At 46.7% G+C, this 21,324-nt stretch overlaps 2 protein-coding genes across 4 annotated transcripts in view; both read left to right on the forward strand.

Moving 5' to 3' along the window:
• The window catches only part of rras2 (RAS related 2), a 29,716-nt gene extending 26,262 nt beyond the window's left edge, over positions 1 to 3,454 (forward strand). The window contains exons 4-6 of the mRNA XM_076021896.1: positions 1,219 to 1,327; positions 2,309 to 2,427; positions 2,942 to 3,454. Coding sequence (XP_075878011.1) covers positions 1,219 to 1,327; positions 2,309 to 2,427; positions 2,942 to 3,029 — 316 coding nt within the window. The 3' untranslated portion in view covers positions 3,030 to 3,454. The remainder of the gene's footprint in view (positions 1 to 1,218; positions 1,328 to 2,308; positions 2,428 to 2,941) is intronic.
• A 2,903-nt stretch (positions 3,455 to 6,357) lies between these two features.
• tub (TUB bipartite transcription factor) overlaps positions 6,358 to 21,324 on the forward strand; it is a 33,263-nt gene continuing 18,296 nt past the window's right edge. The window contains exon 1 of one of the 3 annotated variants that reach the window (XM_076021920.1): positions 6,358 to 6,576. In XM_076021920.1, coding sequence (XP_075878035.1) covers positions 6,521 to 6,576 — 56 coding nt within the window. In that variant the 5' untranslated portion in view covers positions 6,358 to 6,520. Of the gene's footprint in view, positions 6,577 to 8,965; positions 9,910 to 18,847; positions 19,218 to 21,324 lie in introns of those variants that run through there. The other 2 variants (XM_076021910.1, XM_076021930.1) reach the window with 2 other exon arrangements.

Raw genomic sequence — 21,324 nt, forward strand, 5'->3', positions numbered from 1 at the left:
AAAAACAAAAAAAAAAACTGTGTGCCGTCACCACGTTGTCCGTGCTGTGTCTCAGCTCGATCTGATTGGCTGCGTCCTGACGTGTCTGTAAGTGACGTTCTCCAGAATCGTTCCGATTGGCCGAAATAGATCATGTGAGTTACAGAAACATGATGGGAAGTGACACTAGTGCGCAATGCTCTATGGGCCCATTAATGCAGAAGTCCAAAACGTTTTCGCCATGTGCGCTTCGTGAAACCAATGAGGCCGCCATCTTGGATTGTGGGGTGCTGAGCGTGGTGTCGTGCCGTCAGTGTCGCCCCGCTAAGTTAAAGAAGCGTCGGTTTCCTCAGTTTTGTCCATGTTTTAGTTTGATCTGCTTGAGTTCCTAAGACGGCCCCCCCCTCAAAAAAACTTAATTGCGTAGACAAGAAGGGGTTAAACCCAGAGGTAACCTCCCGTCCCGCCTCCCCCACCTCCGCTTCTCCCACCACACCCACCACCCCTCCCAAAACTCTCCTCCCCACACTGTGCATGTAGTAATCTTCTCGGGCCGTCACACCCCATCCTCCCTATGTTTGTGTGCTGCATTCCCACCGGCACCCACAGCCCCCCCCCTCCACCCTTCCCTCCCTGCGTTTATGATGTAAACAGTCTTTCCTTCCTTCCATTTATATTAGTCAAGTCTTTCCAGATCCACCGTGCGCTCCGCAGGCCCGTGGCTGGAATGCCGTCTTGGGTTTGCGGTTTGCCGCTCTGCTCCACACACACACACACACACACCCCCCTCCACCCCCACCCCTCAGATTGACATTTGTGTTTGCAGTCAAGGGGTTGAGAGAGAGTGCACGAGGCATCGACGTTGCTTTGGGACAAAGGTCGGCTTTATGACGGCGGTGGTGAAGGCAGAAAGAAAGAAAGAAAGAAAGAAAAAACGTCCAATAACAATCAAACACTTGTTTATTTATCGGTAACTTTCGATCGAGGCCCCACCCTGTGAAGTATTTAAATTCATTGCATTTCTATTCCATGTATATTTTTTCCATTTTCACTTTCTGCGTGAAGGCCGAGACTCCCCACAATTTTGTTACTCTTGCATGATTACAATAAAAGATCTCGAATCTTGAACCCTCAACCTTGAATCTTGAATCTTTCACTGCCGTGCACAGCTTCCCCTTCGCAGCAACACCGCGTATGTCGTCGCCATGTTAACGCCACCCTGTCTTCTTTGCCTCGCAGCTTCGAAGAAATCTACAAATTCCAAAGACAAATCCTGCGGGTAAAAGACAGAGATGAATTCCCTATGATCCTGGTGGGAAACAAGGCAGACCTGGAGGTGCAGCGACAAGTAAGTGCAGCCTGCGCGAGTCGCGTTTGTTCAACAGGAGGACTGGAGAGAGTGAGCAAGAGACAGAGAGAGAGAGTGGCTGTAGGTGTCATGGTGTTGAAGGGATGGAGAGGGAGGAGGCAGTGATGAAACCATGAATCCTCTCTGTTGGTATGCGGCTGCTGTCCCCCTATCCTACCACTGAACCCACACCGCCCCCCTCTGGTGGGAAAGGGCGTTGCAGGCGCGTAACCGGTCCGCAATTGCAAAAAGGACTATTAGTTGAGTGGGTCATGTGACTTTTTTTTTTTCTTTTTCTTTTTTTTCTTTTTTTTTATTCATCTCCAGCCTTGGTTTATTGCATTTCAGTCATCACTATTCACCATTTCACTTCAATTATGAATGATGTAATAAAGACTCAGGGGGGAAAGTTGCGCCAAGGACATTTTCAGCCAAGAATCATATTATTAGTTTCTAATGTGGTTGCAATTAAATCGGCTGGTGAAAAAACTGCAAGTGTGTGTGTGTGTGTGTGTGTGTGTGTGTGCCTGTCTATGTGCATATATTTTTGTGTAATCCAACCCTTCCTTACTTTTTAAGGTAATGTACACTACCAATCAAAAGTCTGGACAGACCTTCTCATGCTTTCTCCACTGCAGATAGATCCTGAAGACATCAAATATATGAGCAAGATACAGCAAAGAAAAACAAGTTTAATAACTCTAAACATAGCTTTTATGAAAGGTGGCTATTTTGAAAATTTTTAATATGAAACGTGTTTGAGTTTTTTTACGCTTTTATTGTCTCCTACATAATTCCATTTGTGTTCATACCTAGTTTTGAAGCCTCCAGTGAGAAACTGCAATGTCAATAATCATTAAGTCATAGGGTGGTTCCAAACTTTTGACTGGTAGTGTAAATGATCTAAAGGTGCAACTGTTAGGCCTCCTTCTGCATTCAGCTCTGAAGCCGTCTTTGCTCCCTCTCTGCTCCCCTCCCCAGGTAACCCAGGAAGAAGGCCAGCAGCTGGCCAGACAATTGAAAGTCACCTATATGGAGGCTTCAGCCAAAATCCGTATGAACGTAGACCAGGCTTTCCACGAGCTTGTTAGAGTAATCAGGTAGGTGGCTCACAAACAGGCATCTTCTACTTCTCTTGTGCACATTTTACCGTTGTGTAGAAAACAAAATAACAAGTTGTTGTGTGTCTGTTTTGCTTTCTCATTTGAGCCAAAGCTGGAAATTCTAGGATTTTCTTCCAACCTCATAGACCGACTATTGCTTTGTAATAATAAACTGAGGCTAGAGGAGCAGAAATGCATGAAATATTTTTTTGGAAAATGCACTAAAAGTGGTATTCCAAAATAATCTGAGCTGGCACAGAAAACCATTTAGACCCTGGATGACCTGTTTGAGACCAATCAGCAACAAAAAACCAAACGAAAGCAAGATATGAATCCAAGAGTCCAGATTTGTGCAGATGCTTGAACGCGTGTGTGTGTGTGTGTGTGTGTGTGTGTGTGTGTGTGTGTGTGTGTGTGTGTGTGTGTGTGTGTGTGTGTGTGTGTGTGTGTGTCGGCCCGACTCGAGATTCCAGCGTGTCGTAACCGCTCTCCTCTGCCATCCGACTCCCAGGAAATTCCAAGAACAAGAATGTCCACCTTCGCCGGAGCCTAAAAGCAAAGAGAAAGACCAGAGCGGCTGCCATTGTGTGATCGTCTGAGTCGGCCTTATCACTGTAACTCATGCAGCTACTCTTGACCGCCCGCCCGCCCGCCCGCCCCACCCACTCTGCCTGACAGCTCGTCCGCCCGTGGATGATCGACCGCTGCCTTCTTTCACCATGTGCATGACTTCAGACGGCCTTTTTTTCCTGACATGCTTCCCCCCCCCGCCTTCCTCCCCCCCCACCCACCCCTCCTACCTTTTCGACCAGGACCTGCAGGATCGAGGACATCGCTACGGACAACTGACAATTCCAAATTTTTAACACCACTTTTACCTTCAGCCGTAGTCTGCTTCACAAGAGAGAGTCCCAACACTAAACATTGCCTTCTGATTCAGCCTGACAAAATCATGTTTTGTACTCTGAAGGACTTCTCTTGCCTTGTAGTGACATTTGTACTTGCTACCAAGATTGAATGAAAACTATATTACAAAAAAGTACATATACATATATGTATGTATGTATATATGTATATACATATATGTATATATATATATATATGTATATATATATATATATATATATATATATATATATATATATATATATATATATATATATATATATATATATATATATACATATATAGATGTGTGTGTATGTATGTATGTATATATTTATATATATATATATATATAAATATATATATATATATATATATATATATATATGTGTATGTGTGTATATATATATATATGTATATATATATATATATATATATATATATATATGTATGTGTGTGTGTGTGTGTGTGTGTGTATATACATATATACATATATATATAGATATATATATCCCGAATGTCAATGACTTTTTTTTTTTTTTAGCTTCCAGTGTCTGAGCAGAGCAGAGAGATTATCTTATGAAGCTTTGTGTATGTTGTGCCATATCGATCTTTACTCCCATGTGCTAATCTGCTGTACATATGTGACATTTGTTGTGATTTTCAAAGTGTATTTCTAATGAACTATTAAATCACCACAGTACAGTGTGTGAGATTGACTTTGTTTTTTGTTTTTTATATGTATGGAAATTAAATATATAAGTCTGTATATAAATACGATGCCTAGACGGCGGCCCCTCGCGGCTGCAGCGGTAGAACTCTTTTTGGCATTCTGCAGTGGATTCTTTACTCTGTCTGTGGTCTCTGCTTCTATCTCGATTGCCAAATGTGTAGCGTCTGCTGTATTGGACATCTGGGGAAAAAAAAAAGAAAAAAAAAGTCTTATATAGATTAAAGGATTTCTTGTCCGACGCCATATTTGAAATGTACAGGGAGTCACAAATTTGTCTGAGTTGCTTTTCCGTCAGAACTTGACATCGTAGATTGTGCCACGTTGCTAACAAACAGTACGTCGACAATCTAATCTTTCCGAGGGCGGGTGTTGAAGTCAGTTCTGAAGCGTGAATGTCTTTGGATGGAACGCTTTGCTCTCAAATCAGATTCCAGCAGGAGAGGCCGGGGCTTCTGTTGCTGTCAGCCACCCAGTCGGCAGTGTAGATCAGCAAAGTTTGTCTTATCATTCCCGTAACACAGTGGCAGTGCATTTGTTTGTCTCCCTCCCAAAACGATTTTTCTCCTCTCGACCATTTGAATTGGAATCATGACGATACAAAGTGTGTGAAGCCAGAGCGGGACCTGAGCTCGCCGCTTCGATCACCAACACAGACGCGACGCTGCTCTGCCTCCCCTCCCCACCTCTGTACTTCTGTTTAGGAACACCAATAAAGTACTGCAGTTTGCTTTTTCATGTCATCATCTTGTAATATAAACAGCTAGAAAATCAGATGATGGAAGTAAAGGACTTGATTAAACGTTTCTACTCTACTTTTATACATTATTTTCTTATCAAACTAGTTGACAAGTATTTTTATATGTTTATAAGTGAATACAAATTCACAGCATAGCTGTGTATATATGTAAAGAGGAATATTTAATTCTCTCGGTTACGTTAAACTCGAGGTTACCGTTGGCCCAAAATTTCAAAGTCAAAATCTTCCCCCAGATGTAACCAAGAACTTTTTTTTAATTTTTCTTTCCAAACTTTTTGTTTCTTGATGGAGAGTGTGCTTGTGTTGGGTTGTCCACCAAAAGTGTCAAATGTCAGGTGAGGAGAGCGTTTCAAGCATCCAAACTACACCAATGAACCACAATTCTTTGAGATTTTAACTACCCACTTGCCATCTAACTGCAAATCCCACTGTACATCCAAATCATACTGTTTTCTCTTCTTTCACATCAGTGTCTTTTTGCCCTGTGTGTAGCTTTTGGTGCTGAAATAAAAAATTTGTCATTGAGCCAGGAAATACTCTGACTCTTTCTTCAGCTGCGTTACTTCCAACTGCTGCATTATCAATATAGTACTTTCATTCATATTGTACACATTACGCTTGAATATTGGTGAAAATGTTTAATGTTATTCAAAATGTGAATGTAAACAACAGAAATTGCAACAAATATTCCATTATCTGTGTGAATTTATATTATTGACGCAATACGTGCAACTCTGGTTTGGTCTCAGACACACTTTCAAATATTTCACTCATCTAAGCTAATTAGATTTAACCTAATTTGCTAACTGAAGCTGAACATGTCATGGACCAAACTGGCTGACCGAGTGGACAATGACAGAACGCATGTAGTGGTTTATTCTGAAAACACGGCTTTATAGTGAGCACTCCTGCAGCATTTCATTTTTGGTAAAACATAAAGTAATCGGCGATTTCAGAGCATCATTTGCCGGCACCGTGAATGCCGAAAGCAGCGGGAATGATTTATGACCTATGGTTTACTTTATTGATTTTATGAATTGTCATGTTTGCGCAACTGACCTTAGACACGCCCCATCCTCGATTGCTATTTCAAAGAGGGGGGGTCGTAATGCTGTAAAATCACATTTATTCAATTCCACTGACTGCGAACACACCATTGATACGCATACAAAGAGGAAGAAAAATTCAACTCTGCGTTCGGTTTGTTCTATGCTCCTATATAATGTATATCAGGTGTCGCCGTGACGCGTCAATGGACCGGCACAAACAAAATCACACTTTTCATGTCTTGGCACCGCACGTAATGAGCGGAGACACGCGAGGGGGGTTGCGGGCGGGCCGGGGGGGGGCGGTGTCAGAAAGTAATTAGCTCGGCGGCCGGCGGTGGCTCCCGACTCCCGGCGGCGTGCGTGACGTAAACTGTCATCCACACGCTCACCGGGCGCCCCCTTCGCAAGGTGGTACAGCCCGGAGGAGGCGAAGTGGGGGCGGGGAGGTGGTGGTGTTGGTAGAGGAGAGGTTCTCGGCCTCACACAGACACAGACACACACACACACACACACATTCACACACGCAGTCGCTACACAGCCGGCGGGGTGTGTGAGCGCAACAGAGAGGGGGAGCGCTCGCTTTATTTACCTCCGCCTCTCGCCGCCGCCGTCGCCGCCGCCGCCTCACCGTCAGTCAGCTCGGTCCAGGCTCGGTCCGCCGGAGACATGGAGGGGGTCAGCAGCAACAAGGGCCTGTCCTACAGCAGATGGAGTTACGACAGGTGAGGGGGGGGATGCCCGTGTTGTTGTGACGCTGTGTATATATTTTATGCTACTGTGTGTGTGTTTGTGTCGTCTCGTCGGTGTTGACGTGAAGGTGGAGGCAGCAGCGGCGTAAATCCCCACCTCCACCTCCACCACTCTGTCCCTCGGGCTCTTCCAGCTGACAGGTTGTCACTGAGTAGCAGCATCGTCGCACAGTTTCTCGACACCCGTGTCGGGCCGTCGTCATTGTTGTTGTTGTTGTCAATGTTTTCTTAATCATTAAATCAAGCCTTCCCCCTTTGACGAGACCTTCTGAAACGCGCGTCCATGTGGAAGAGCCTCGGAACGAGGGGTTACTGCCTCCTGGGGTGACATCTCCAGTCTCCAGCCGGCTTCCGTACACCGCACCTGGCTGGAACGTCCCTCAGATAGCGTCTCAATGGACGTTAATGGACGACTTTGTGTTTGAAGACATTGAAAAAAAAAAAAAGTTTGTTGCTGTCTTTGTGAAGGGCCTAGCAGGCGCACACACACACACACACACACACACACACACACACACACACACACACACACACACACACACACACACACGTTGCCAGAGATCAAAACATAAGTACAGACAGACAGAGCAAATGTGATGAGAGGCACTGCAGTAATGATGCAGCCCTGAATCCTGGCACTACCTACGATTGCTGCTGCTCATCAGAGTCCAATATGCTGATGTGGGTGATCTGCTCTGTTTGATTTGTTTAGGACATTTCCAAAGAATACAATGTCCATTTCGTACACACACACACACACACACACACACACACACACACAAAAACAAACAGACACACATCACCCTGCCGTCTGCGACTCAATGAGTCATTCAGCCAGTTGAATGAAAGACTCCATGACTTAGTGGTATTATTGCAACTGGGTTGTTAATGTGCTTTTCGCAGCCTCTTGTTTGTGTCACAGCCAACAACAGGCGATCTGCGGCTCCTACGTGTGTTCTCCTCAGCTGATTGGTTCTGGTCGAATCCCTGACCGCCGAGACAATCTGTAAGATTTTTTTTTTCCACTTGAAATGGCTGCGATCCAGCCACCTTAGTCATAACAGTGCGCTGTTTGGAGGAGAGGAGGTTTTATGATGACAAGAGTCTCTGTAAGTGCGCCCACACAGTTTAATTTGCATTGGGAACCTCAGCCCGACCGTTAGGAGTGGTTGGTCCTCTGCCATCGCCATCGTCAGGTAGCCATCAGAAGATGTCTCGCAGTGTGGTTTTACTGTAGTCAACCTGTTTCCGGACACCGAGTTCAGACTGTGGCAGTTGTTTGTTTTGTTTTTTGCGTGAAAATCAGGGTCTAATTTCAATCAGAAAAAAAAAAAACAATCTTGAGTTTCCAACATGACAGAAGAGCCGCTTGTCTCGGATGTGTAGATAAACATCTCAGGCCTCTGCATAATAAGATCAGAGTCGAAAGTGACCAGTAAGATAGCACTGAGGTTTTCTTTGTGCTGCCATCAGCAAGAACGACACAGTTTGTGACCTCGTCTGCCAAATGTAGGTCACAAAAAAAAACAACCAAAAAACACGAAAATACATAAACATAAGCCATGTGATGGAAGAAGACAAAGCCAGGCTGGTCTCGGCTCACTTGGGATCTAATAATGCCGTCGTTTTTGGAGCAAACAAAGCAGCCCTTTGCGTCTCACGGCGACAAGATTCTTAGCTGCTAGCAAATCCAACTGCCGAGCGTGATGCCTAACCAGCAGCTGATATTAGGCTCTATTAGAACTCTGCGTCCGCACATAGGTATTTATGCAAATGAGCTGGTAATCACAGTGACACACATTAGCTCAAGTGCAGTCCCATTTGCATCGCATCAAATTGCTGTTCAGGCTGCACTGGCTGTCCCCTGTTTGGTGCCTACCTACTTACCGCCAATTAGAATTTGTGTGAAATAGCAGCTACTCATAAGTGCAGGGACCTCATTGATATACCCCCCCAACCCTCCACCAACACCACCTTTTTTTGGTTTGCACATGGGCTGAGTCTAAAAAAATTAATTAGTTTGCCGATGTCTGCAGTCTAATGCGGGCTGAACATTTATTTATTTATTTTTAAGAAAATGTAACACTTCATAGCTACATAAATCTTTCATAAGGCAACTTCCTTTTGCTTTTCTTATTTTTTGTGGCACAAAGTAAAAGTTTTTTGTTTTTTTTTAAACCAGGAGCAGTGCTAGGTTTTAATGGAGATACAAAAACAAAGAAACCAAACAAAACGTAAAACCACTGCACTTCTAATGACGTTGCACAATAAAGGGTCTTGTCCCGCCTACAGGCCAGATTTAGAACTACAGCAAACACAATTGAACTTCTTAACTCAAGTTAATTTGTGAAAATGAAGCTTTTTTTGTGGTGTCATAGCGCACATCAACTCACTTCATTCTAGGTGTGATCACCGTGCATGTCGTTTGCGGTGTATTTATAAAAGTCGTGCATGGACTCTATGATTAGTAGGAGAGGTGAAAAAAAACGCAAATTGCCAGCTTCCTTCAGTGCTGCAAATAATCCTGCTAATTACAGTGCCTGCAGCATAGAGAAGGCTGTCACTGTGGTGCGGCTGTTTGGCTTCATGTTATATAGTTTGCAATGTGCAGCGTCTCTAAGCAGGCGATGCTGCACCTTGCTGGAGGACCGAGCGGTGCCCTACAGAGCAGGCGTAGTCATTGCTGTGAATGGCAGAACGTCGACTTGAAACGCGATTCGATTGGCTAAAAAGCACAGATCTGTAAACCAGTAGAGCCCCACTCCTACGGCTCTAAAAGCAAAAAATAAAGAAAAAAAATACATTTGTAATTGTAATTCATGTGGCTGGCTCGTACTCAGCCTGCAGTGTGTGCTATCACGTTGTGCCCGGCTCCCACTCAGTAAACACCGTATCCTGGAGATGGAGGTTCAAGGTGGGCTGACGAGATAGTGCGGAGAGCCTGGACAGCAGCGCATAGAATCCCACTTTTTAATTATCGCCACAGGCTTCACATTTCTGCTGTACACTGTGTCCTGCAGAAATCACACGCAGGAGAACAGCTGCGTTCATATCGCAGAAGAAAATCCCCACCATGTCGCACCATTGTGATCACAAGGTTTAGCTGACACGATAAATGTTTTTTTTTTTAAAGGCATCTTTATGCAGTGTCTTAGCTCTGTCACCTCACAGCAAGAAGGTTGCGGGTTCGATTCCCGGCCTGGGGCCTTTCTGTTTGGAGTTTGCATGTTCTCCCTGTGTCTGCGTGGGTTCTCTCCCGGGTTCTCCAGCTTCCTCCCACAGTCCAAAACATGCATGTGAATTGAGGTGAATTGGGAGCCCTTAATTGATTGTAGGTGTGTGTGAGAGAGTGAATGGTTATTTATTTTTGTGTGGCTCTGTAATGAAGGTGCGGCTTGTCCAGGGTGTTACTCTACCTTTGCTCGAAGAAGCAAGTATTGAAAATGAATGGATGGATGTTTATGTATGTGACCAAATAACTGTCAGTTGTTTCACCTGAGCTTTCCTGTTCCACAAGTGAGTGGAGTTTGTTAAACAGGACCATGTAAATTGCCAAATTGCCAACAACAAGGATTGATTAGATAGAATACAATACAATACAATACAATACAATACAATACAATACAATATTCTTTATTGTCCTCGCAGTAGTAACAGCAAAATTACGGTTTGAGCTGCAGTATATTGCACCCTATTTAAAAAAAAAGGAAGATCTCAAGGAGATATAAAAGGCATAGAGTCAGTGAAAAACCAATATGATGTAAGGCAATGCTTAAAAAGTGACAGTGTGCCAGGTTTGTCCAAGGTTTCTACTAAAATGTCCATTTATAAGGTGCTGAGACGTCAGAGGTGGTCTGAGGTAGACTGTTCTTGGGACAGTTGTTGGTGGTGGTGGGTTGGGGGTATTATGGCAGACTCTCTGTAAGTGAGTGTGTGTGTGTCACTCTGTGGGTATTAGCAGTAAATATGGTCCAGAGGGAGCAGCTGTTTGTCAACTTGCTGGTACGAGATTTGTTCGTTTTTGTCCTCCGCGGTGGAGCCTGAATACCACACATTCAGACCGTATGTCAGGACGCTCTCCACCGACGAGCGATAGAAGGCCAGCAGCAGCTTCTGGTCCAGGTTGTTTTTTTTCCGCTGGACACCGAGGAAGTGAAGTTGCTGCTGAGCCTTGTTCTCTAGGGTCTTGGTGTTTGGGGACCAGGAGAGGTCGGCTGAGAATTGCGTGCCCAGAAAGTTGAAGGTGGAGACAGTTGTAGTGGGTAGTGGCGATGATGGCTGAATCTGCCATGTCACATTTGTCGTGATTTTAAAGTGGCATTATGTGGTTAAATGCTACGCCTGGAGTGGTCTCATTGTGCGTGTGTTCCGCACCAGCTGACGTTGTACAAACAAATGATCACCAATATGAGAAAACAAACACACCAAATCTGTTTGGATACAAGAGCTTGACTGTGAGAGGGAAAATATGTGTGCATCTCTCTCAAAATCATTTCCCAGCCTGCTGTTTGTATAAGTCAGCATGGAGTAACTCAGTGTAAGCATAGATTGTATTTAGATGGTAGAGGAAACAATGAAATGTGTTGTACAGTAGATAGTACGGAAATGAATTTGTGTGAAGATAAAAAACATTTATATTGAAAATCTTTATTCTCTATAAACAAGACAATTAAGTTATTTACACTGAAAAAAGTGACATATATCTATCTATCTATCTATCTAGAGACAGTCTCTCCGCGGTGCTCAGCAAAAATGGGCTTATTGACTCTCCACCGCCGCGCGACTCTTCCAATGTCGCACACGGACCCTTGATTTTCCACAGTCAGCGCTGCCTTTTCAAGGCTATCACGGGCGTACATGACGGAAATTTGAAATTGAAATTTCGAACACAAAAGTCCTGCCTGAATAAGCTCAGGCCTGTACGGTGATGGTTGCTACTCAGTGGCAGCGGTTGCCACGCTGAGGTAATGACTGATGTAGAGGATTCATTGAATCTGTGTGAATGCTGCGTTCTTGAAGAGACTTGAGATTGAGAATAGGATTGTCTATCAGAGGCGCAAAAACCCATTCCTTCTGTTGTCTGCGCTCCCCTTACAGCGACGCCTGGGCTGCTTCGTGAGGTCAGGAGTGGCTGAGGGTTTCTCCGTCACATCAAAGTCTATCTGTGTTACCATTTCCGCAGCAGGTGTGCCTTTTGGCTGAAGAGTGTGGAGCCAGCTGCCCCCTTCATCCTTATGCCTGATAGCGGAATACATTTTAGAAGCAGCGGCAAATATGACAGAGTGATATCACTTTAAAGGGGAGGATATAAAAGGCGCTCATCGCTGCCTCATCACACTGGGAAACTCTTTTCCGTTTCACCTCTCCTCTCTGGGATGTTTCTACTTCTTTACAAACGCACAAGTTTGTCAAGTGGAAAGTGGGACTAGTTATCAACTTAGTGGATGCAGCGTTTTATGCCTGCGCTGCCCATCATTCACCCTGTAGCTGATCTCAGCCAAGTTCTGAAGTGCATCATGCAAGTTTGACGTAAAAACCTGTTCAATAAAATATCAGATAATTAAAACACTTGAGACTAGATTCTCTCTCTCCTGCTTATAAAAACAAACCACAGCAAATTCCGGATTGATTTTTTTTTTGTATTTATTTATGTGGTTTATTTTAAAATATTTGTCTTAGTGGAGAAGAGCCATCTCTTACAGACACAAACTAAAAGGCATTTGTCGTAAGCCTATGTTCTTCTGCTCCACACCTGAAAGCCTGTGCTAAATCACTGCGAAATCTACATTTGTGATGTCACAAAGGGCAATAACACCTCTCTGGTGAGTGACAGCAGCCCCTGCCTGGTGTTTGCTTCGCCCTCTCAGGCTACTTCATCACTGCCTTGTTTTTGTCCCTTTCCCAAAAATGTGGAAACTGCAACAAAGCAGCAGGAGGACGTAAACAGAGGGCTAAGTAGGCTCTTTCCTGTGACCTTTGGACCTTATTGGATCATCAAAAATGGTTAAAAGGCTCCTTTAAGGTCCAGGATAGGGGGTGAAATAGTCTGAAAATAACCTTTGGTCGTATCTTTTCAACAAGGAACAACAAGATTTCCCCACAGTCTATTGAACGGATTTGTTTCAATAAATTTGCTGGATGATGACGCGTCGAGGTATAATTCTGCATACGACACGTTGGACATTTTCAGTGTTCGCAGTGACTGAAACGACCAACTTTCTGCAGTTGTACAGCACCTCCAAGCGTTCACGCACTCTTACTACACCACTTGTCAATCCCGCCCTCTGCTGGCCACAAAGATGTAGAACTTCTTCTTCGTGCTGGAGTCACACACGGGCGTTCAGTGTTTGTTGCAAGCCAAACAGGCCGCACGTCCACCAGGCAGTAAGTGCGCGTAACCGAGACAGCGGCAACTTGCTCTGATTCGCCCCCGAACCCCCGTCATCCCTGCCACGTCTCCTCGAGATCTTTTTTTTTTTTTTTTTTTTTTTTTTAGACGCAGTCAATCCATTAGACGTGGGGTGATTGCTACTCTCAGCTGTTGCCATGGTCACAGGGGCAGTGGCCGCAGCGCATAGATGCAGAAGTAGCTCCATCTCTCGACTCATGTCGGTAAAAATCAAAAACACTGAGTTCTTCTTCTTCTTCTTCTTCTTCTTCTTAAGATGACGTCAAATGAACGCAGACTGAAAGATAGAGCAGATAGTCACCTCCATAGGATTTTTCCGTCAACCATCACCTGACGACAACTGTCAGCGACCCATGTGCAAAAGAAGAAGAAGAAGACTGCAGTGACATGTTTAAAAAAAAAAAGGATGGATTTAACCTTTGACTCGCTTCATTGTAATGGCTCAGTTAATGCTCCCGCGAAACAAGCAATCTGGACAATGGCTGACTGCCTATCAGGTTTGTGCCCCTGTCACACTGAGCTGTGCGCTTGACACTTGATTGTTGCCCGTGGAGACAAGCAGCAGTCATGGGAACAACCCTGCTATAATACAAAGTCAAAAATCTTGGCCGCACACCTGTACCTGTGAACAAAAGTAGGAATCCAAGGCTCCGGCAGCTTGAGGGAAAAAGATGAATGATTCGAGGCAAGACCTATAAAAAGAATGTCATAATGCTTTTGTCAATATGAGGGGAGGACCGTCTCCACAGGCCAGCCACTCTTTCTTGCTCACAGCAGCACAGTTTATCCCACAGTTCACATTTGAATCTACCACATTATAAGAATCTCCCCAAATCACCCTTTAATGTTTGCTCGATGTTGTTCCCCTGTATTTTTGGTTTTCTAATCTTCACACCATTTACAGGACAGTGACTTTTTGCTATTTCTTTGTCTATTTTTTCTTTTTGTATTTTAATATTTTTTACATTGTAAATGACAATTTGAATATCTAGGAAAGCGGTGAAGAGGCAGGATGCAGAGGACCTTGGGTGTGTTTTTGGCAGTTCATCTGGTTCCCACGCTGGGACGCTCTTCTATCCAGCCTGACATTTCCAAATCCAAATCATGTTTTATGCATGTCAACCGTTGGGAAAATGGGAGATGAGACACAGGGATTTCTGTTGGTACAACTGCAGTGTGTGTATTTGCGGATGTGTCTGTGTGTGTGCGTGTGTACTCAGGACCCTTGTAGTCTTGCAGGCACCAGAACTAGCAGAGGTGGTCTGGCCTATCTGGTTCTGGTGACTTTTTCCAACGTTGTCGTCTGCGTTTCATGGTTGTCATGCAGGTGTACAGCTCACATGATATAAATTTAAGGCCGTGACATTCATGTTCACTTCACTCAGACACACAGTGTACAGGAAAGTATTCACTCATTGGCATGACAGACGCTGAGCGGAGCCAAACTAACGCTCTCAAGGATTCATTTTTTGAATTATGATGCAAGCTTTTCATCTCCGTATGATTTTAGGCCGATGAGCCTTTCTTTGAGTCGAACGCTGTCTTTCTTTCCTTATAATGATCATAGTCAAATAATTTTTGACAGTTAAATTGTGACTTAAAAGCATTTTGCTTCAGACAGATGCAGACTGAGAGGCGACTGGTTGATTTTCGGAGACGGATGATGAAAACAGCTCGTCCTGCCATGTTCCAACTAAGTTTCCCAGTCCCATTATAACTGCGTCTCGGCCATTAGAGATCGATTTTTTGAAAAGATCAATGTCAAATCTTGTTGAATTGCCACCCGTTCCTCCCTGTAATGTTCTAGAGTCGACTGTTATTAAGCAGGAAGGCCTCCCCGACATCAGCTTATGGCAGAATCCCTCGGCTCTCTTCGAGTCTCTCCCGAGCGGCGCAGAGCGCTCCCCACGTAGGATGTGATGCTATTAGCATCCTGCCAGGGACTCACTCACTCAGATTTGTCCTAATTGCCCTAGCTGATGGTCCTGGGTTTCTGGACTCCATATGTCTTCGCGGCCAGACAGGGACTCAAATTTTAGCACACTCGGTATGTGCCGAAAGTTTAATGTGCTTAGCGGACTGTGTAAACATGGATTGTATTCAGACGGTAGAGGAAACAATGAAATGTGTTGTAAATAGTACGGAAATGAATTTGTGTGAAGATAAAACACATACACTGAATAAAACATGAAACAAGAATTGCTCATTTGCGAATCGGCCAATCGCGCGTCGGCAAACCAATGCCTTTGGTGCGCGCGTGGATGTGGCGAGGACCACTTGCTGGCACCAGGACGGCCAAGAACAGGGGGTTTGAGAGACGGTGAGGGAGAAAATATCCTGTAGGGGGCAGCAGTGATGTCAGGGGTCAGAGGTCAGAACGGACAGCCTAAAAAAAAAAAGGGACAGAGGAGCAAAGCAGCATGTCTGTATGCGCGACATGCCAGTCCGCTTCATCAGGCGGCCGGTACGAGCAAGGTGTGCCTAATAAATTGGCCGGCGAGTGTACTATGCTCAGCATGGAAGACAAATGGCTTCCTGTTGGCAAGTGCCCTGCGCGGCTTGGTGAGGGAGGCTGCTGCGTCGTCAGGGCTGCAGCGGAACAGACACAAACCAGAGATCCATTTTTCATGTCAGGCTTCTGCGTCCGGACCATTATGACAATCACGGATGCTGCAGCGGTGCCCTGTGACCAACAATAAGCTGGCCTGGAGCGGGAGGAGGGGGTAAGAATGGGTCTGTGCAAATTCTGCCGACCGGAAAGAAATCAAATTTTATCAGGAGGATCTCATTGGGGTTGCGCAGTGCTTTAGTGGTTGCAGGCCTGAAGGGAAGCAAGACGAGAGAAAAAGAAAAAAAAACACAATTATTTTTTGAAGAAAAGAGGAAATGGAAGCCGCCTTTGCGGAATTATATGAAACCGCAGAGCCTTTCTTTCTCCCCCTCCCCCCCCTCTCTCCCTCTCTCTCGCTCTCTCTCTCTTTCTCTCTTTCCCACGTCGCAACCCTCTCATGACCAAAAGCCCGACTTCAAAGTCGCCCCCTCAGCATCAAATATTAAGCAGGGCGCCGTGCGTACACCTGTTCCTCAGCGGGGTGGGCGGGCGGGCGCAGTCTTCCATCTACTCCCACTTTCATCACACTAGCCCGTGCACACACGCACACACACACACACACACACACACACACACACACACACACACACGTCTAGCAACCGCTGGGCTTCTTTACTTCACCCCGTTGCAAAATGATCAAGATGCGCATCATTAACATTGTTACTCGATGCCAATCTAAATTTCCTTAACATGCAGCATGCATAGTTTATCTTCAACACATATTAGTGGTCATTAGTGACAATAATATAATAAATATTTTTTTTAGCTTTTAAAAAAAAAAATAAAAAAAAATATGAGAGCTCCTTAAATTTTGCTTTGAGGCTTTCAGTGGGTCATATGAGTTAATCGGAGAGGTCCAACTCCCCTGGAATGCCCTGTGTTTCTCACCCTGATCTTATGAATGAAATCCTGACGTGGCCGTGATGGTTGGGAGCCTCGGTAACATGTCTGTTCTTCATCGAGCTGCTCCTCAAATATGAAGATAATTGCACCCGGGAGATGGATGACGCGGCTTGTTTTTCACTTCGCCCTCGTCGCAAAGATTAAAGGGAAACTTTCCGAATCCCAAAGTGAGCGCTGGTCTCCGGGGTGGTGGCACCAAAAACACTGCTCCGCGCTCTTCCTCCGCCGGCTCCGATGACGTGCAGGTTCGCCATCCGACTTCCACCTTCACGTTCATGTTTCAACACAATGTCATTAAGGCTGCAGGACAGCGTTTCATTAAAGTGGGCGAGAAGATTGCGTTCACGGTAACGCACGGGCTTTGTACTCTCGCCGCCACTTCACCAGGTCGAACGTTTAGCTGCTTGTTCGGAAAGAAAAAGGAAGGAAACGCGATTGAAGTGACTCTGAACTTGGAGCAGAAGCTGTGCGGAGGAAAATGCCTTGTTCATGCCAGGGGTCGGAGGTCGCAGTGGGCCGACTGGTTGGAGACCGAAGGAAGGCGACAGCAATTCAATAAGCTCCATGTATTTCGTCGTAGGTCAGCTGTTGCTTTTGAAGAACGTGAAGTCACTGAGTGAAGAAGTGAGAATTCAGTGGATTTAAGTTGTGTGACATTTGAGTTCAAGCATATTTGACGGTTTTTTTTTCCCCGTATAAGGTTTTCACATCAGTTTTTCACTCCAGACGGCTCCGTCTGTGGCGCTTTGCTTTTGTTACAGCACGCAAGAAATAATTGAGGGAACGTGCTTGAGCAAACACGATAGCAACTCCACTCGGCGCTCTAGGACAATTTTACCATAGTGCATAGTGTGTGTGTGTGTGTGTGTGTGTGTGTGTGTGTGTGTCCTGCACTGTGCATTAAAGGAAGTTCTGACCTTGAGGACATGCAAGCTTTAATAATAACAATAAAAAAAAAAAAATCATATTAAAGGACCAGTGCAACACTTTTTTTTTTCTTTTAGCATAGCATTCTAACCTGTCGGACCTCAGATATGAAAAAAAGTCCAAAATCCTTCTCTCGCTAGCTCCACAGGAAAACACGTCCTTCTTTAAATCATCCCCTTGTGATGTCACAACACTAAAACTCTGCGTTTTCTGCGCCTTTGTAAGGATTTATGCCTTCGTTGACCATCAGTGGTGCCGTCTCGTTGCTCCGCTGACGTCCAGGGCGACAAACAATCATCGTCTTCATGCTTGCAGTGCACTGAATGTGTGTCGGTGCAGAACGAAACTTGCTGCAACCCCACCAGTGATGGACTGCGGCACCCCCGAGGCTGCGGCGGAGCCAGGGAGACTCAAGACGGTTTGCTCCGCAAAGTCATTTTTGACGACGGCCACAGACGGTCACCTCCCACATCTATCAGTCCGAATTAAAAATACCATACATCAAAGCGGGCCGACACGGATGTGAATCGACTCCCTGTTTGGCGGCGAAGGAAGCCACTGGTTGCAACGCTCTATAGATGGACTCTTGAATAACCCCCCACCCCCACCACTCCTCCTCCCCCCCGGTGAGGAGCCACACAGTGAGGGATGTGTGTCGGGGAGGCGGCGGCGAGCGGCGGCCGACGGCGGCCGGAAGCAGATGTGTGCGAGAGCCGCGGCAGCGTCACAGGGGCGCCTTTGTCCGCCGCTGAATTAAAGGCTGTTAACGCCACTCTCAGCAGTCATATGCTAATGCCCCCCACCGCGCCGAGAGAATAAATAAATTATCGCACCCGAGAACCACCCCCACCACCCCCACCTCCAACACAGACCACCACCACCCCCACCACCACCCTGCTTTACATGCCTGGTGCGACGTGGGGGGAAGAACACAGGGGCAGAGTGTGTTAGCACGTGTGTGTGTGTGTTTGTGTTTGTTGGGGGGGGGGGCACTGTGCAAAAATAAAGAAAAAAATTAGGTAGAGGGTTACATCAAAGAGACGAGACAAAAGAGGGATCTCTCACTCTCTCTATCTCTCTGTCACCTTTGTCTCTTTCTCCTCCCTGCACTTGATGATGCTGAGGGCGTCGGCGCACAAAAGATAACGGCCGATAAGATTGGCCAGAGAGGCGCAGAACACATTTGGACTGGGGAGTGAAGAAGAAGAGGATGAGGAGGAGGAGGAAGGGGAGGAGGGGGATTTAAAGGGCCAGAAGCAAATGGAGATGTAGATGCGGAGAGGGAGGGGAGGGAGGGATGGCGCGGAGACGGAGGCGAGAGGCAGGAGGAGGAGGTGGATGGGAGAGGAGGAAGAGGAGGAGGAAGAAGAAGAAGAGGAGGAGGTCGGTGGTGGAGGCGGAGGAGGAGGAGGAGGAGGAGAGACGCGGGAACGACTGGCAGCTTCCCCTCACGGGAGACGAGCGGTGCGGTGCGGAGCGGGGCTGTGATTTGGCATGACTGGGGAATGCGGCCGCCTCTCCGCCTGCCGCCAGCAGCAGCAGCAGCAGCAGCAGCAGCACCAAGCAGCGACCGAGGCGGCCAGGCTGCAGTCCCGGGGATACGAGCCCGCCGTGCAGAGGATGGATGCGCCAGGCGACACGGGTTCTCTGTCGCTGTGATCGCCGCCGCCGTCCCCACGTCGTAGCCGCTCGCACTGCAGGCCGCTGAGGCAGCGACTGACTCAGAATGAGCTCCAAGCACTCCTCCGACTGGATCCCCTACAGGTACCGTAACCCCACCACCACCACCACCACCCCACTCCTCCAACCCCCCGCGGCTAAGCCGTCATCTCTGGAAGCGGCGTGCGCGTTTCGCGATCGTGCGTCGTTGAGCCGGAGCTGCAGTCGGTGCTCCAGGTGTTCCAGGTGTTGTCTTGTTCTCCGGCCAGGGGGAGGAGGACGAGACGCTGCGAGGGGCAGGAGGTGAGGCGAAGCCCGGAGACGCCAGGAGCGGCCTGGCGTGTTTCCCACCACGCACGCTGTCTGCGGTTTCGGTTTTCACTCTCGCGGTGGATGAAGAAGGGGAGACGCGCGCGGAGGGGCTCGTGTGTCCTGCGGTGAGACAGTTTAGCCGAAAACGTGTCCTCGTTGCGTTTGGGAATAGCGCGAGTACAGGAGGAATGTGTGCAACCACAGAGAAACTTTTTATTTTTAATTTCCTCCGACTGGCTGAACGCCTTGATTTGCACGTGCAGCTGCAACACCAGCCTGGCCCCTCTGTTGGAACGTGATCGTGGCCCAACTGCATCTTAACCCCGTCTGACTTCTTCTGTCCAAGTGCAGCACTGTCAAGGTGCAGGTTCCCTCCTCTTATTAAACCATCGCCATGGTTCCCCTCGTTCACTTTGATGCCATTGGTTGACAGCGGCTGTGTGTCACTGTGGCGCTGACTGCTGCTGCCTCAGACTGCACCAGGCAGAGAGGGGAAAAGGTGGCGACAATTGTCCCCCCCCCCCCCAACCGGTCATCGCAGAGCGGCATCGGCCCTTTAAATCTCAGAAATACTCTCACTTTCCCGGGTGGAATGTTCAGTTGTTTGTTAACGCCGATCACATGGGACCAAATTTAGACACGGTGTGAAGCTGAAGTTCAAAGTGAGCATCAGTGAGTGGAGAAGCGAGGTAATTTCAGTGACTTGGTTTCGAGTGCAGCTCCCTTTTTCTGTCTCTCTCATGCTTTAATCTGGAGAGAAGACCCAATTTGCCATCTAAAGATAAACAGGGACTCATTAGCGGTCATTGTTCATGAAGAAATCCTCGAGGTATTATGAAATGAGAAATCACGTCTTGATCACATTGAAAGAGCTAACATACGTCGGGAAACTGGCCACTTTATTTGGTAAAATGTCCTGCATTTGCCTGTTGACACTAATAGCTGATCAGCCAATCACATGGCAGCGTTTTAGTGCATTGAGGCATGTGGGTGATTTTGCTGAAATTAGGATTAAGATTAGGATTCTGAAGGTGGAGATGGTGGTCGCTGGTGCCCGTCGTCACACCGCCACTGTACGAGTGAGGTGCACCGAGCTCATCTGCCTTGAAGAAGTTCATCTTTGAGCTGACAATAAAGATCAAGTGGATGAGGAAAACAGTCTCTCGGCCTCCAGCCGGCCCTGAAGTCTGCCTTGAAGGTTTAGACCGAGGGCGGGGCAGCGAGACTGGCGCTTTCTCAATGAGCACTCTTTCCTTTCCTCATCCCGAGAAGTTGACATTAAATATGCACGGGGCCCCCCCTGTGCAAAGTCTCCTCCAGCTGTGCAAACTCGGGCCACGGGAACGCAGCCAGTCCGCGCCGTCTCGTGCGCGGCAAGGGGAGCAACGCGCTCGGGAACGCGCAGCAGCCGCAGCGTTTTTCCGTTAAAGTTCTTTTCTGCAGGCGACAAATCCGGCAGATCAGCGGCCTGCTGTTTGAACGCTCCGACAGCAAATCACCTCCCTCTCTATTTCAGCTTGCCTTCGACTCAGATCAACAGAAGAATAACAAAACGGCAACTGTAAGCAGTTAGTCATACGCAGCGACGGCTGCTCATAACTCAAACAAAGAGGAATGGTAAATGTGTTACTGATCTGCCAGATCGCTTGCGCGAAGCCTTCCACAAAATTACAAATGAAATAATTCCGTTGGAAATGTGGGATTGAATGAAACGTTTCGCAAGTATATTGTCCCCGCCGTGTTGCCAGGTGATGCATCAGCCGCTGACGGATCCCACACTGAGACCCCGCTGATGCATGTAAACTATTTCCAAAGTGTAAAGAGGAGGAGGCTCTGCGACAGATAACGGCCTGATCTCATCCCTCCCTCCTTAAAGTGCCAAATTCCATCAAGGTTGACT

The sequence above is a fragment of the Nelusetta ayraudi genome, unplaced genomic scaffold, assembly GCF_046127955.1.
Source record: "Nelusetta ayraudi isolate G7.1 ecotype Tasmania unplaced genomic scaffold, CSIRO-AGI_Nayr_v1 ptg000002l, whole genome shotgun sequence".
Lineage (NCBI taxonomy): Eukaryota > Metazoa > Chordata > Actinopteri > Tetraodontiformes > Monacanthidae > Nelusetta > Nelusetta ayraudi.